Source organism: Vanessa cardui, chromosome 11 (assembly GCF_905220365.1).
Source record: "Vanessa cardui chromosome 11, ilVanCard2.1, whole genome shotgun sequence".
Taxonomy (NCBI): domain Eukaryota; kingdom Metazoa; phylum Arthropoda; class Insecta; order Lepidoptera; family Nymphalidae; genus Vanessa; species Vanessa cardui.
Genome location: NC_061133.1, coordinates 10,884,503 through 10,902,463, shown reverse-complemented (window position 1 = coordinate 10,902,463; position 17,961 = coordinate 10,884,503). Strand labels below are relative to the sequence as shown.

The window sequence follows — 17,961 nt, the reverse complement described above, 5'->3', positions numbered from 1 at the left end:
GAATTTATGATATTAAGTGTAATTCTGTGGCCTGGTTTGGGCCAGTATCAGTAATCCGTCGTTTTGGTAATCAGAATAGCAATACTGAATATATTATGTTGGTTGTTTGAATAAAATATATGCCTTTTTGGGTTTGTTAATATTTAATAAGCGCTATACTTTTTAGTTATTCTTATAGAAAATTTTGCTTAAGAATCATCTCAACACGTGTCACATATACTATTTCATTATATGTATTTGTGAGATTAGGTAGTTCGGTAGCCTTGGAAAATTTTAGTGTATTATTTTACTTGGACTACAAATGCAGTTAACTGAATACAGCTTACTAGCTTCCTTAAAAAAATTGCAAGTAAATTATATAAAGTACTTTATTTTGTCAGAGATTTTACTAATGGTATTTTTTAAAGATCTTAAACCAACTTTGTCGACGACCGATGTTTAAGACACAAATTTTCGCAAAATCTTAATGGACATCACAAATTATTCAAGCTCTCGACTAATGATATCACGCCAATTTGATGTTAATTGTTGCTTAGGATGTTGTTTAGGTTTTGTTCTCTTGTGGTCGGAATGGGCTATACGTATTAACGGACGCGCGTGTGAATATTATCCGACATTTTCACACACACACACATTTCACACACCTAACAAAATATAATTTATAAACGGTATTTATAAAAAGTAAGTCTGTGTTGGTGTTTGTTTTTTGTGTGTGTATGTGTGTTAAATTTAAGTATAATAATTTATAATTAAAGAAAATTTAATGACAAAATATTTGAATTTCTATGTTTCGAAAACATTTTTTATTAAGCTTATCAATAGCTAACAGTCATAATACTTGTATTAATAATTTATTTACTTGTGTCGGTAACATTATTATAATTTGACTATGACTAGAAATTGTTTTATCTAGATTATTTAGATATTATCTCGTCGGGACCTCTCACGTGGAGGCCCCAGGGGAGTTTCTCTGGTTGCCCTTTCCTAAATCCGGCCCAAAATATAAACCACAAATTCAAAAAAAATCTAGTCTCTGACTCAGTAGTGTACCTTTGTTTTTTCTAAACCACTTAACAGATTTTGACACAATTTTAATTAATAAGAAGAGCTTTAAACGACGTATGTTCCATTAGTTACACACCGTGATATGGCAATGTTTTATCCAAAAAAGTCAAAAAAATAAATAGTACCCATGCGAATCGGGCCGGATCGCAGTTATTATTAAAGAAGTAGGTGCGCTAGTTTTATTCAACCGCTTTCAATTTTGTCTATTGACGTGAGAAGTGAAATATGTATAATAATTTAAATTCATAAAAACTATATAATATACTGAAGTTCATAAATTCATTTTAATAATAATCTCTTAGTCTTAATGGTTACGTAGCTGTTATGTAATCTCGACGTTATGATTGTATGAGTGTGTTCGTTTATGTGTGACTGTTATATGTGTGCGCGAGATTAATTAATTATACATAGAAGTTTTTTTTTATTCTAATAAAGTTCATGTAATGTTATCCGTACAAGAAGCCGAGGTTGTAGTTTTAATAATAAAAATAAATGAAGTTGGAGCATTGATTTTATTATTCTATGGTCGTGAAATATTTGTAATTATAAAATGTGGAATAACATTAAGCAGTGCAATTTATTTTTAGAATGTTTCATAATATGTTTATATATATGATAAAAGTTCGGTTTTAGTCAATCAATCTTAAAGAAACCAATTTAATTTTACATAACCTCAATTATCTTTCTCTTTCTATTGATTTTATCAAAGCGGACATAGAGGCTGCTGAATATAATAAATTAGGTTAATTATTTTCCATACATTGTTTATCAGTCAGCAAAGTTAAGTGTTGGAGTTGAAACCTGGAGTACTGGTGCACTGTCACTATTAATAAAGTATTCCATTAGTCCAGCGGTCAATTGTTTAATTATATATTACATTGAATTTGGAAATAAAAATGGGACATAGAAGAAAGTATGTATAATCAAAGTGAGTTCTCAAAAGAAATATCTCAGTAAATACTTTTTTTGTGTTTATTCATGTGGGTAGTTCGAAAACTTTACAACATATTAAATTACTATAATGAACACAATTGTAATTTTTATGAATTTGTATGTACACCGTCTTAATTCTTCATTAGAGTTGAGGTAGTGACGCAACGATTATAATAAATGTATAAGCGTCATCATCCTCCAGTCCTTATTCCAATTTACTTACTTTGACGTCATCTCACAAGTAACATTCTTTCCAGCCATATCATCTTTCACACAATCCATTTATCATTGCATTCATAGATTATGTTTTACATTATAAATCCAACATTTTCTTAATTTGGAATGAGATGGAAATAAAGCGTTCTGTATAAACTAATATCATGGTATATTAAAGCGTGTGTAAGGAAAGTGAAGTAATCGGAGTTAAGATAATCACGTCCGCTGTAACCGCAAATAATGACAGCTGATTGCAGCGTGCTGTCTCTGTAATCGTTTTACTCAATCTTCTTGTTTTGTAATACCTATACTCTCGTGGGGGCTACACTGAACACCATTACATAGAATAAAATAAATTACCCCAAGCGGTTCTTAATGTAAGAGCTGATCTCGAAAAGCATTGAATTAGTTTCGATCTTGCACAATATATTATAACTTCGCTTAACGAAAGTGTTACTTTGTATAGTCCATTAGACTTTGTGCAAATCGCAAACAAAAGGACGTCATATTTTATTTCAAACAGCGAAACTCGTTTTAAACATTTTTGCTGCAATAATATATTAGCATTATTAAATAGTGTTAGGTGTTATGCAAAGCTGAGAGTGAGATGGTTGTGTGGAAGTGTATTTATTTTTTTCACACTGTCATAAAATTAGATGACAGGTTTTCCGTATAATATTACTGGGTAAAATTAGCACGAGTCTATACTAAAAATTTCAGGTAGGACTACGATAGACCCGATCGAAATCTATCCACAATTATAGTTAGTTAAAAATTAATGTTTTTTAATCGATAACATATATCCGCCAAATTCGTATAATCAATATATTTCGTTATTAAATCTATAAAATTTAATGTCATGAATCAACGGGCGGCCATGTTTGATGATTACGGGCGCGTTCAGTGTGTTACAAATAATAATTTCGTGCAGGGTACGGTAAACTCAATGGAAACGTGTCCATAAATTATTAATAAATGATAAACCGCAATTGTTTAGTTTATTAATTATAACAGAGCGAAGTCAGGTTTTCATCTATATTATTTTGTATGAGAAAAAAAAAGTTCATAGCAACGCTATGAGGAAAAGTTACAAAAAAAAATATAGTTTCGGCTTTAACTTTTGCTTATGCTAACCACAGATTAGTAAGAGTTTTTGTATAGTTATTTAAATAAAGAATGTCCCAGACATTATGTCCGTCATGCGTTAATGAATGTTAATACGTCGTGTTTGAATCACTGACTTTTACATTACAAAAACACGGTAATAAATTAATGTACTTACATCGTATTAGCAGTCTAGTGACATAATCAGATTAGGACAAATCAACCTTTCTAAACATAAATTATTGTGGAAACGGGATTTTCGTTTGCCAACGTTAAATGTAACAGAATAGTATGATTAACAACAACATTTCGATGTTTCGAAAATTAAAAATATAGATGAACCAATACATGACTTGTAAAATGAAAACACTAAATTAAACACATAATTTAAGTTAATATATTTAAATAAATATAGTTATGACTGCTACTTGTAAAAAAGATTAGAATAGGTCGAAATGGCCCAGTTGTTAGAACATGTTAAATATAACTGAATGCGGGTTAAAACCCACAAGAACCTTTCAATTTTCATGTGCTGAATGTCGCCTTTACTTTGGAAAACTGTATGTGTCGCCCAAACCCACATTGGAGTTTGTGGTTTATGCACAAAACGATCTCCTTAAAACAAGAGGAGACCTAAGTTGAGATGTCGGTCATATTATTTAGTATTTTACTCAAATTATTTTTCGATAGATATAGAAGATTACCCTTGTTGCTTCTGAGTCAGATATGCAATTATTATAAAATTTAATTATTTTAATCCTTTAATCTCAAACTATCGATAATGATTGTAATATTGTGAATGACATTGAAAAATAAGGAACTAATTAATATCCATTCATTTACATTCACAAGGAAGACTGCAAAGCATATTTTTATTATTTGCAGTAATTAAAAAGTATGTTTACGGATAGATTTTACAAATAAATAAAATTCAGAATACTTGTGTTATTAAAACTTTGACGCGTTTCCTAAAGAGGAATTTATATCCATAAAAGGCAGTTAGGTCATTGTTTCCTGTAATAATATAAGTATAACGAAGTAAATAAAATTACGTAAATATAGATCTTTTGAGAAAAGATAAATTCGGTTGTTTTTTTTAAGGTCGTTCGTAATTATTGTTAAATGAATGCGCGTTTGCACTTCTCGTTCAAAATAATTTCTATACTCATTTCAATTTTGAATGCAAATTCTTATTGATGTCTGTTGCTTTTGAAATAAAGTTTTGCTGAATATAACAAAAAGATGACACGACTTCATACAAAACTGGTTTTATATTAAGACTGGTTTTCACTCGCCTCGTATCGATTGATGATTTATATAGACCGTACATATATTATTCTCTGTGAACAATGGAATTGTTGAAGATCGATTTTTAAGTGTCGTAAGTTAATGAATATTCTAATAACGAGGACATTAGTTTATTTCACGTTTTTTTATACTTTACGTATTTTTAAAATTGAAGGATTGTTTGTTTTGAATTGATAGTGATTTTGTGATAATTGTAATAACCGCCTGGCGGTCATGCAACTTTTGCTAAATGTTAATCCATATGTATTCAATTCATCATCATTCATCATCATCATGTAATCAATATTGGTGCAATAAAGCATAAATAAATAAAAACAGTCTGCTTAATATGACTGTGACTGTCACGAGTAGTTTTGATATTCTTCAGGTAATCATTTCACAATCTAAACGTATCCTATATAATTATGCAATCAATCGGCTAGCCGAGACTTATCATATTCGTTAAATAATACTACAAGATAGGCTCGTAATTTATCATAATATTTTCATTACGAGACGTAATGTGATTTCGACGTATTCCCGTCATGAAAGGAACACTGCTGTTATCAAACTAATTGTTACAAGCAATCCATGATATATATCGTAAGTGAAGCGAAACTGTTATTTATAACAATTAATACATAGAGCGTCATCATCAGAATTCTTATAATTGCTATAGAATCTTATTATTGATATAGTTATGTGTAGATATGTCCCTAGTTTCTTGTATTCTGGTCTTACAGAATAGTTTTTTTCGCCAAATATTTATCTTCAAACATTTGGCGAAATAGTTATATGTACACTTAATATTTGACGTTTATAAAAGATATAAAAGATAGCTATAAATAAAATAAAATATGGACTCTATTAATTTGATTGTGGAAATATAGCGATAGTTTACGTAACATTTTATATTATGCTGTGGTTTTTGTTTTTTGTTTATTACAGCTGTATACCTTTACCAGTAAGCCTAGCGATTTATCTTGCATAGGATTAGCCATAAACCTTCATGAATATTTTATTTAGCTGTTAGTAGAGTAAGAGCGAACAGGAAAGAAATTACAGAGGAGCGTTGTATCGACCGGTGTTACGTAGCGATGCCATGAAATTTACAATTTCGTGAATGGAAAATGAAAGTAGGCAAGAAGAATTTATGACTTATTCCTCACATATAAAATTTCGTTTGTAACTTAGGTGCTAATTTACCAAAGTGATTCATATCGATACTTGATTCTGTTACATAAAGCAGTCAAGCTTTTTTTGGATGTTTTCGATAATAGCACGAACTAATGAAGTGAGTTTGATTATACGGTACGTGGTATTTGATTTATACGGTATTTTCATATCACAAGTGTTCTGTAGTTATTTAAATTGTTTGTCTTTTACAAATTCAATATTAGTACTGTTTGCCTTTTACATTAATTACTTGTGGTGCCCAATGCCAAGTTTTAAGAATTGAAAATGGAACTCAATTTACTTAATATAGTTCTGTAAAATTACGATTCAAAATTGCTTGTAAAAGCCTACTCGAATAAAGCATAAGTACGGTATGTTTTCGATATTCGATTTAAATTTTAATAGATGTTTCGTGTGTTGTCTGAAAGTTATGCTGTCATAAATAATATTGTATTAGTATTGTAGGGTTTAAGTACATTTATTTATTACTAGCTATCACAGGAATACATTAAGGTTCTATTAACACGTGATTCTAAATATATATATATATATATATGTGAAAAAATAAATATTCATCTGGCCGGGTAAAAATAAACCTTCCATTTTAATCACTATTCGTTGATGAAAACCGCATTAAAATCCGTTGCGTTGCTTAATAGATCTGAGCGTAAAGACGGAAGCGACTGCTTTAAGCTATGTAGGCTGTAGAGATTGCACATTCGTCACTGTCAGTTTCGGAAATGTTATACACCTATAATTAAGACATAACTTATAATTTATGATCTTTTTTTGTAACATTATTTTTATTTCTTGTATTATATTTTAGTGCGTGTTCGTTTTAATATTAAAGCGAAAATATAAAATGAAGGTCACATATAAAAATACATATGTATTAAAATTTTCATTCCGTATATGTATATTTTTTATTAGTTATTTTTAATTTAACTGATAGCTCATAAGACATGAAAATAATACCGTAACAATACCATTAGTTACAATACATGACGTATAATATTGTTTTGTTAAAATTACTACAAAATACATAATGTTCAGGTAAATTTCAATTTTAATTTGTAGCGATAACGTCAATGATATTCTAATAAACAGATATGTTATACCCACACTGAACAACAGAAAAGTGTGCCGCGCCGGGGACCGTTTATTTTACATTTCGTTACAAGTAAAAAGGATAGCTTGATAAAAACAATAAGTAAAAGGGATAACTAGATGTTTTAATTACGCAAAACGTATTACTACATAATTATGATGTTTTATAACGTATTACTGGCATAATTATGATGAAAACGAGTAAAGGCAAACGTCCCAAATAGGACGTTTTCTAGTCTTCACTTTTTGCGTGTTAATGGCATATCTGTTTACTAAAACCTCATTGGATAACGTAACATTTTTGTTAAACAATCAATTTTTAAATGTTTTCCAGCTGAAACTGTTGAAGGGAATGTTGTATAGTTAAAATTACGATTTAGTTACTTTTTATTACATTTTTCATTCGTACGTGTAAAAAAAACTATTTATTAAATGTGTTCTTTGATTTATGTCTTGTCTTTTGTACACAGTTAAGACTATTTACTAAGTATGTAAGCGCTCGTAAATACTAAATAGTTATTCTCTGCATGTTTATTACGTACCGTGAGATATTTTAATAGCATATTGAAATATCAACAATATTTGAATATGCTATTAACATCACGTGGAAACAAATTAACTAAATGTATTGTATTTAAATGTACTAGCTAATGCACGTATGGCTGACAATGCCTCGTGAGGAACTTAGTAAAAGATAAAATTTGTAACAATTTTTGCCAATTTTGACGGCGATCGGTGAAATAGTATCAAATTATTTTAATCTCAAACACATGTACAACAACTATTTAAATCAAAATATGTGTAGTAACTTTACTTAGTCTTTGAAATACCGAACGCTCGTTGGCCGCGTATGACGTCATCGCCTACCAATGACCATTCAGATTAAGCTTAAGTGTAGTAGTAAGCTTAACTAATTTGACTTTAACCAGTTCGAGTTTTTTTACTTTATTTATAAGTATCTATGTGAGGTAGATATTATAAAACGTTTATCGTAACTATATCGATTTATCTTCGTCTGTGTTGTATAAATCAATAAATGAGTAACTTTAGACTAACCAAAGTGTACCAATTCCGGTGCCTTTAGATTAATGTCACAGAGTATATGAAATCAGCAGAGTTGATGTTTACATAATACCAAAAAAATACATGCAAAAGTAAATTGAGGTTTAAAAAGCAAAGTTCTCATTGTAAAATACTATTGAAATTTATTATTCAAGGAGGGTATTTTTAAATTATTTTATGGATAGGTACTTTAGACTACGATGTTACACAAATCTTTATTTACTACCCAACCAATTGAGATAAAATTTTACACGCATATTTATAGACTGACATTCATTTGTTTTTTTTTTTATGAAATGGACTAGACAAAGGTATTGCAAAACAATTTCAAATAATATTTGTGCAAACTTGATATTTGTGTGTATCAATTTTCAATTCAATTTTAAAATACAAATATATAAATAAAGTTTAACAATAAAAATTTTATCTATACAGAGAGCTGGGGACAGACTGATGGCCATCGCTTCACATACCCTGCGTCACCACTACTGACCCAGGGAGCTGATGTAGCAAGCGAAGCCATGTGCCCTGACCAAGTTGGGCAAGGAGAAGAATGCGTCCACGTGAAACACGTGCCACTCCACTCCACAGTCGAGCTCATCATGTTTGACCAAGGTAAATATAAAAGTTAAATTAACTATAAAATGCAAAATTTTTGGATAAATATTGCAATTCCAAAGTGGCTTTATACTCATATCATATTAACGCAGGCGTGTATTTTTATTTTTTATTACATTTAACCGGTTTTAGTACTGTGGGTACCGCCTACTATCAAAGTTTTTGCCGCCAAATAGTTATACTTTGTATTGCTGTATTCCGGTTAGATAGAAAAAAAAGGCAGTGTTATTAAAGGCACAAGTCGCCAGGCAATACACAGGCCACAATTTTAGATTGCCTTATTGGAAGTGTATTGACGATGAATGTTAATCTTCCACTGCTGGACTGCTAGGAGGCCTTACTCCTCACCTCCCTAGGAGAAGTCTAGCTTATTCCGCAACGCAGTTTCTTAGCCGTTGGTAGATACAATTGTGACAAAATTTCATTTGTGTATACAGGTTTCCTCATGACTTTTCCCTTCACCGCCGAGCTTAAAATGATTTATAAACACAATACAAAACAATAACGCAAGTGAATATGAAATATTAGAATGTATATTTATTATTATAAAAGCGAATAATCGAATATGTTATATAAAGATTCACTTTCATTTAACCGATTTTTGCTTAGACGACTTATTATTTAAAAACTGGTATAACGAATTCAAATTAAATATTAATATTTTGCGTGTAAATGATTAAATGATTATTAAACTATATGATATATGATGCTAATTAGTTCAATATAATTTTTTATGCGGATATATCTTAATTGATAGTAGAAAGTAGGTTAATGTATATGACATTTAAAAAACGTTTAACTATCGCACTTTTGTCCTCAAACGCACAATTATAATATATAATAGTTATATGTCATTTAATACTAATTAGCAAGATTGAAGGAATATGCTTAGTGGGTTAAAATCAATTAACTTCGACAAGGTGCGAAATGTAGAATCTGCGTAACTAATAAAATTGCGTTTTCGCTAAATATTTACCTTGGTTGTTCCTTTGCGAATTAAGCTTAAGAGGTTTGGACTTTCGTTGTTGGAAAGCTAGAAACGACACATGTTTCCAATACTTAAGCTGTCGGAAGGTGCCTTGTGTCAATATTCACACACTTTACACAATAACGAGAGGCGTTGAGAAATTTGTAGGAAACAACGTCCATTATTTATATATTCTGACATTTCCTCTACATTTTAGACAAAACTGTTATCGCTAAGGCTAATATTTATTTCCGTCACGACGAAGACCTCACGCTATTCGGTTTTAAACGAAACACCGTAACCATATCTATATCTATATTTTTATATGATTATCAATATTATAAATGTGAAAGTAATTCTGTCTATCTGTATCTGTGCAAGCCCGCCTGGGTACCTGGGTAGGCTCATCAGTTATTCTACCGTAAATAACAGTACTCGGTATTGTTGTGTTCCGGTTTGAAGGGTGAGTGAGCCAGTGTAACTACAGGCACAAGGGACATAACATCTTAGTTCCCAAGGTTGGTGGCACATTGACGATGTAAGGAATAGCTAATATTTCTTATAGCGTCATTGTCTATGGGTGATGGTGACCACTTACCATCAGGTGGCCCATATGCTCGTCCGCCAACCTATACCATAATAACCTCCTCCTTTTTTGAAGTCGGTAGAAAAAAAAAGACCAAATCGCTGAACTTCGTGAAAGGACGTATGCACTTTTTTTGCCTAACAGATGACGACCAACAACCTACTCCTAGTATTTTGATATATTTATTTTATAATATCACTTATTTTTTCAATATATAATTTACCGATGGACATAATGTTATTAATAATAAGATTTAATTTGAAAAAAAGAAACGGCATAAAAAATCCTAATAATTTCGCGGAATAGTAATTTAATTAATAAATAGGCGGTTGCCTATTCATCTTCGAACAGTAAAAAATTGCCTTTTCGCATCTGTCTACGCGTAGCCTTATTATATAATATATTTTATAAATACACAGCAATCCTTTCTAATTTTTATAAATGACCAGAAATAAAAGGTGACCCTCAGTTCACGCTGTGATAAAAATTATTGAAATAAATGATTAGTTACATTAATTTTAAGCGTTATCCATTAATAAATATTGCCTTTTATATTTCGAATCACTATTTTGAAAGATATAATATCTCGTATATTTGATTAAATGCGTGAAAAAGGATGTAAAGTTTAAGGTAAAGTTGATTACGTACGGGCTAAATAGCTCGGTGTGATATTGATGGATCATATTCATACCCTATATGTTCTATTTTATTATATTCTCAGTAATAAACTTAATGTTTTTCAAAATACACGTGTATTCTAGAAGAGGTTTTGATATCCAATCTCAGCAAAGCCATAAAAGAAAACTAAAGACTATTGAGGTAGAAAATTTATTATTTTCAAAACCATATAAATAGTTATTTTACTGTGATGATGGTAAAATATATATATTGTAGGATGTATAGAGAGATCGTCCGAGCAAAACGAAGGTTGGTGAAGGTTATTATAAATGTTGATTCAATTTCAAGAGCTCTTGACACCAAAAAGCTCTTCAAAAAGATTTTTAAGCCTATCTCACTAGTTGATTCTCGATTGAAATTTGAGAGATATTAATGGAATTTATTGAAAAATAATCCGATTACCTGATACAATACAGTTCAAATTAGAATTTACGATTTATTGATAACATTCACTTGCTTTTTATTGTACTTTTGATAAGTTATCTCGGTCAATCGTGAGTTATTTTGATACTTTCTTTAGACATGATTGCTTAATATGGCTAGCGAGATGGCGCAATGGTAAGAGCACAGGAAACTTAACCGCTGATTGCTGGTTCAATTCCGGGTGCTCAATAGTCTTTATTCATCTCGTGGTTGGATTTAAAACATAAAAAAAAATATATTTTTCAAAATCAGCTTCTGTACCGTTAGTGTTAATCAACAGTTATTGGAACAGCGTGGCTGAATAAACTTCAAATACAAATGCTTACGTTACGACATGAGAAAGACATTGATTTTAATAGAATTTTTCGTTTAGATTACTGTTTGTTCCACATGTGTATTCCACCAACCCGCATTGGAACAGCGTGGTGGAATATGTTCCAAACCTTCTCCTCAAAGGGAGAGGAGGCCTTTAGCCCAGCAGTGGGAATTTTCAGGCTGTTGTTGTTGTATACTAGATTGAGATATATGACAGCATTACAGTCTCGTGCCTCTGGAATGTGTTACATACATGCCCGCTACCGAAATGTAAAGGCGTTGGTCACAAGCCTAAACTTTCCGGTCCTCTCGAATTACCATCTCATTGAAGTATCTTAACAAGTGAATAGATAATCTCTCATGTACACTATACCGCTATTTCACTTCTTAATTATGTGATTAGTACTTGATTGGGTATGGTAGCTTTCATTCGACATGGAGGTCATGACGTTGTTTTTAAAAGATAATATTATGAGAATATTGTCATCCCTTTCTAATCACGCGTAGTTTTGCGAAAGTCATAAACGATCTTTCTTTTCGGTATAATGTCTACTGTAGTATAATTCTGGAAGAAAAAATTGTAAGTGTAGGTTATTATGTTGTGCAATTAACTTTTCAAGCCTACTCACTCTAATATCGATAGATGTATGCCGAGAATTACGAGATTGTAGGCAATAGATTTGAAGAGGTTTTACGATTTCACCGATAATATTTACTACGCTGCCTTGATTCGTCTGTTATTATGTAACTTGCTGTGAACTATATGATTTACTAACTACAGCCGATGTTGTTTTGTCTGATGATTATCGATTGTCAGTGAATGGCATAGATCTGCTGTAGCGCCACCTAGTGCCGAGTTACTATAATTGATATTATGAAAAAGGTCTCCAGAAAAACATGTTTGCCATTTTTTACGGTTCGGTGTAACCTTGTCGAAGTCTCTTAATCTTAATTATATATGGATTGAAAGTTGCACATAATACGTGCATTTATAAATATTAAGAATGAAGCGAATACATTTTAACATATATCTAAATATATATTCAATTTATCGTACATTTTAATATAATATACACGTTAGAATTCTGCGAAACGTGTTCACCAATTTAAAATGTGTTTTTATATGTTACGTGTATGAATTTTTTGTCTTTTGTCGAATCGAGCATAGGTTTGAACACATTTAGAATATATTTTTCGTATTTGTATAACAAACATCCTGCCTATTTGCAATATGAAATTTTTGCGTCATTATTTATGCAAAATTTTTGTAGGTCAGCTAATTTAAGCGGTTTTGGTTTTTTTAACAAACAAATTAAATTGAGCTGTTTTTAGTAATCGGCAAAATAACTTATTCGAACAGCAAGTAATGGTTTATTGGGAAGCCTTACAATTGATTTCACAGAAAATTAAATTTTAGTAATCAATCAGAGGGTAAGCTAAATATTGAAATTTGAAAATCGAATATAAAAATATGTAACCTATCCTTTCAAACTTGGAAATTTAGAATTGATCTGTACTAATGTTGTAAATGAGAAAGTAACTCTGTCTGTTACTTTTTCTATTGAACCCAATATGATGAAATTTGTTATAAAGCAGGTTTATATCCCAAGGAACGACTATATCCTAAATCTTGACAAATTAAACGCCAGCGATATTATAAATAATGTTTTCAAATTAAATTAGGACTACTAATTAAGCAAAAATATAAGACATCAAGTACTTATCTTCTACTAATCTTTGGTTTAATTTTTGTTCAGTTGACAATAACATATAATGCCATTAACTAAAATATATAGGTACATTTTTCTTGATGATCGAATATTTTAAAATGGTAGGCCTAAAAAAGGAGCTTTAGGAGTTTTAATAATAAGTTTATTTAATCAGCAGACAACAAACAAACCGTCTGGGTTTAACACAACGGCGTTACAACACAACATAGTTCATAACTTCTATCAAACAATAAAATCGAATAAAAAAAAGATTTTACATCATCATCATCATCATCAGCCTATTTTTGTCCATTGCTGGACATAGGCCTCTCCCAGTGCACGCCACTGTGGTCTTTCTCCGGCTACTCGCATCCAGCTCCTGCCTGCCGCCTTGCGTATATCGTTACTCCACCGTGCCTGAGGACGTCCTACACTACGTTTGCCGAGACGCGGTCTCCACTCTAGAACACGTTTTCCCCAACGGTTGTCGGTTCTACGACAAATATGACCAGCCCACTGCCACTTCAGCTTACTAATCCGGTGGGCTATGTCGATGACTTTGGTTCTTTGACGGATCACCTCATTTCTGATGCGATCCCTCAAAGAAACGCCGAGCATAGCCCTTTCCATAGCACGCTGAGCGACTTTAAGCTGGTGGACCAGCCTTGTCGTGAGTGTCCACGTTTCGGCTCCGTATGTCATGACGGGTAGGACGCACTGATTGAAGACTTTCGTCTTAAGGCACTGTGGGATCGACGATGTTAAGATTCGACGTAACTTCCCAAACGCTGCCCAACCCAGCTGAATTCTTCTATTCACCTCGTTCTCAAGGTTGTTTCTACCTAATCGCAAAGTCTGCCCGAGGTAGACATATTTTTGAACAACTTCGAGGACGGTACCGTGTATCGTAGTCGGTTCCGGTAGAACATGTTCATTGAACATGACCTTGGTTTTATCCAAGTTCATCTGTAGGCCGATACGCATAGAAGAATCGGCTGATTCTTCTATGCGTATCGGCATGCTGAACGAGCTGGCTAGCTCGTTCAGCATTTGTTGTAGGTCCTGCAGCGTTTCTGCCACGATGACGATGTCGTCTGCGAATCTCAAGTGAGGGATGTATTCGCCATTGATGTTAATGCCACGTCCTTTCCAGTTCAGCGTCTTGAACATAGCCTCCATTGCATTAGTGAACAATTTGGGGGAAATAACGTCCCCTTGTTTCACTCCTCGATGCAATGGTATGGGATTTTTTTGCTGATTCTGTACTCGGACGGACATGGTGGCAGCTTCGTAGAGACATCTCATCACTTGGATGTATCGCCAATCAACTTGGCAACGCTGCAGGGACTCCAGAACAGCCCAGATTTCAACCGAGTCAAAGGTCAAAGTCAAAGATTTTACATCAATAAATAAAAATTACTAAAGAATGCAAATATAATAAAATTGGTAGCAATAAGTGTCATAAATTTGAATCCCATATCTTACAATCTATCGTATTTGTATAAACGATGGTTACCTGTACTTCAGCCCGTAGCTGTAACAATGTTGATTTGAAGTAACGTATTTTCAAACAAAATAAAGCCGAAATTATGTAACCGTGAAACTATTTAAACGTTAAAAATTTTATGATAATAGTGAAACGGTAAAACTATTTTCAGAACAATACTAAATCCGTACTGTTTGCTACACATTAAGTGCTCTCGGCTCTATTCTTGTTTGTTTCTTTAAAACTGTTATTGTACTTCGTAAAGGCTTTCACCTCGATGTGGTAATTCCTTTATTTTTTATATTATAATGCTCGCTGGCCATTGGTTGTTTACCTAAAAGGCTTATTATTACTTTGAATATCATTTTGTATGACGTAAACACGACCGTTATTATACACTACGTTTATTAACTAGAAGCGAATCATTATACTTAAAATATTTGTTTTGAATAAAAAATAATAATGAAGTTTGCAGCACACTTTAAAACACAAATATTTACAGTCTCATTTTTTTTTAATTTGCAAATGATACTATGGGGTACTTGTAGTTTCGAATTCACCATTTTATCATCAAAACAAAAACAAATATCGAATGAAAAAACTCATCAAAACCGGTCGTTATTTGTTTTCCTAGTTCACAGCGAGAGTCCGGATTAACGAAGAGGAATATTGTTTGTACATAAAATATAATGAATTCGCACAAAAAAATACGTCGTCCAAACACTATATTATGGAAATTCAAATTTTTTTAGATAATGATTTAGAAACACTTGCACTTGTTTTGGTGTCGATGATATTTGTAAATGCAATGAATAAATACACCTGTATTAATAGTTGTTTAATTATTTTGCTAACCTTTTTTTAGTTTTTCGTTTTATAAAATTTGGCGTAGATATTTGTATGTACAGTCAGAGTAAGAAAACCTACGTCAGTTTTCAAATTCATTCCTTTATCAAGTCATAAACTCTTAGTACCTTAGTCTAAACATTAAATCATTGGGTAGCAATAAGTCATTCTCAATCGGTAAAGCAGATTATCGCTCATACTGAGCTCACGAAAATAGATCTTAAGGTGACGAACCTTTTCTTACTCCGACTGTACAATAAAGCAAATAACAAGGAATTGTAGCGCTATAAAAACCAACGATGTTAATCGCGAGTGCTTTAATTAACATATTATATTGACAAAAAATATATGTTTTTATTGGCATAAGAATTAATAAAATTAAATGCATAAATATATACAAATATGAATTAAAAATAGTTCCTGAATAATCGCGTGGAATGTTGGCAAGACTGCTAGCAGCATTTCCCGTTGAATCGAAATTCCGAACTTAAATATAAAATATATCTTGTAGTATATATAGACATATTAGGGTATTAAAAGTTTATTAACTATGTTACATTAAGGAATGGATGTGTATGTTATTGTATGGCAACCTTTCACTAACCCTCACCATATCTGTCGTCATGCAGTATGTTGAGGCACCTTAATTACATGCGCGAGAGAATTAACAATTTGAGGCCAACTGTTGGCGGAGCATTGATAAGTAATTTATGTACGCGTAAAACACGTTTCGTGAGTTTAATTGGAGTTATAGTAATTTCACTCTTAACAACAATCCATTCATATGTTGTACTACTTGTGTACAGTCAGAGTAAGAAAACCTTCGTCAGTTTTAAAATTTCTTTATCAAGTTGTTAGCTCTTAGTACCTTTTGAAACTAAAGTACTAAACTGACAACTGAATATAAAATTAAACTAACATAGTATAATAACTTGCTTCAAAATCTTTCATCTTTGGACTACTTCTAGTTTTATATCAACATGAAATCTTTTTAATGGCGTAATTAGTCATTACAAATTTAAATTATATTTGATAACTTCTACTGAATTGTCCAAATATGTCTGTCAGTGTCATATTCTCGATTGGTAAAGCAGATTATCGCTCATACTGAGCACACGAAAATAGATCTTCAGGTGACGAACTTTTTCTTACCCCGACTGTACAACAACTACAGTACATACTGACTTGTTGACATTTGAGTAAAGATGACGGGGTAGATGTAATCAACGCGTACTTTGGTATTATTATTTGGAATTAAAATAAATTAAACATTGGAATTTTTTATCAAACGAACTTTATTATCAATAAAAAAAAATAGGAAGACCATGTCAGGACATGGCTTTCCTAATTGAAAATTAGAATTTTTTTTATTAATTTTTTTTTCATTATTATAGGTACTAATAAGCGTACAGTTTTGATATATATAACTAGGACCTAGGCATCAACTCGTAATCAGACGCGATGATGTTACGAAATATAGGTCTAGTCGTTTACGTATATATGTCTCTTTTCAATATTTCCTGAAAAATTACTTTTCCGCTGTCATTTGTTCTACGTCATACTGACGTTGCCAGCACGTACGATAAAAAAATAAATAAATCCTAATTAAACTTTTTAATGCTTCGACATATAAATAAAAGAATAAAAATATTATAGTTTAGAAATGTTTGTGTGGTCGCTTTTTCCCCGCACTCTTACAATCCGATGGTGTGAATAATCTGATACTATCGGAAAAAGTTCAGGCACAGGCTTAAGGATTTACGTGCGTTCGCTGGAACACACTTCAAACTTTAAGACTTTGAGCTGGCATTCCGTAGGAATTTTACGACACAAAATCCCACTAACATTTTAGTAGTGCTGCAGAAGAACGCGTTGGTGGAGCTTTTGATTTGTGTTTTATATTGAATACATTAATAATGTAGATGATATATTTAAATATAATAAATACGCCAGTAGAATGTATAGTATTTATTTATTGTTGGTTTTATTTTTATAAACTATTATTGTCCTAAAGTTAAAAAATCGAATAATACAATAATTTTTAAAATATCGTTGCATCCGTGACTCTTGTTTTTTTTTAAATCCGTTTGCGCGGGAAAACATCTTGTATTATTTTATACAGCCATACCAATGACGTTCTAAAATCGATTACACTTTTACGAAAACGGATACACTAAGAAAATATGAGTTTATTAAATATATAATTATAATACAAATTTATGAGCATAAAGAAGTATTTCTAACAAATACAAAATCATACACATGACGGCGACTGCTATAGCTGAACGGCAGGCTCACCGGTAGGTTTCTGGTACAACTACTGGTGTGCAATTAATTACAAAGATACAGTATGACAACTCTTGTATTTTGTGCGATAACAAAT

General features: G+C 31.7%; 1 protein-coding gene across 1 annotated transcript in view; it reads left to right on the top strand.

Moving 5' to 3' along the window:
* LOC124533762 (laccase-2-like) overlaps positions 1-17,961 on the top strand; it is a 28,363-nt gene that overhangs the window by 2,537 nt on the left and 7,865 nt on the right. Inside the window, exon 4 of the mRNA XM_047109256.1 lies at positions 8,386-8,565. Coding sequence (XP_046965212.1) covers positions 8,386-8,565 — 180 coding nt within the window. The remainder of the gene's footprint in view (positions 1-8,385; positions 8,566-17,961) is intronic.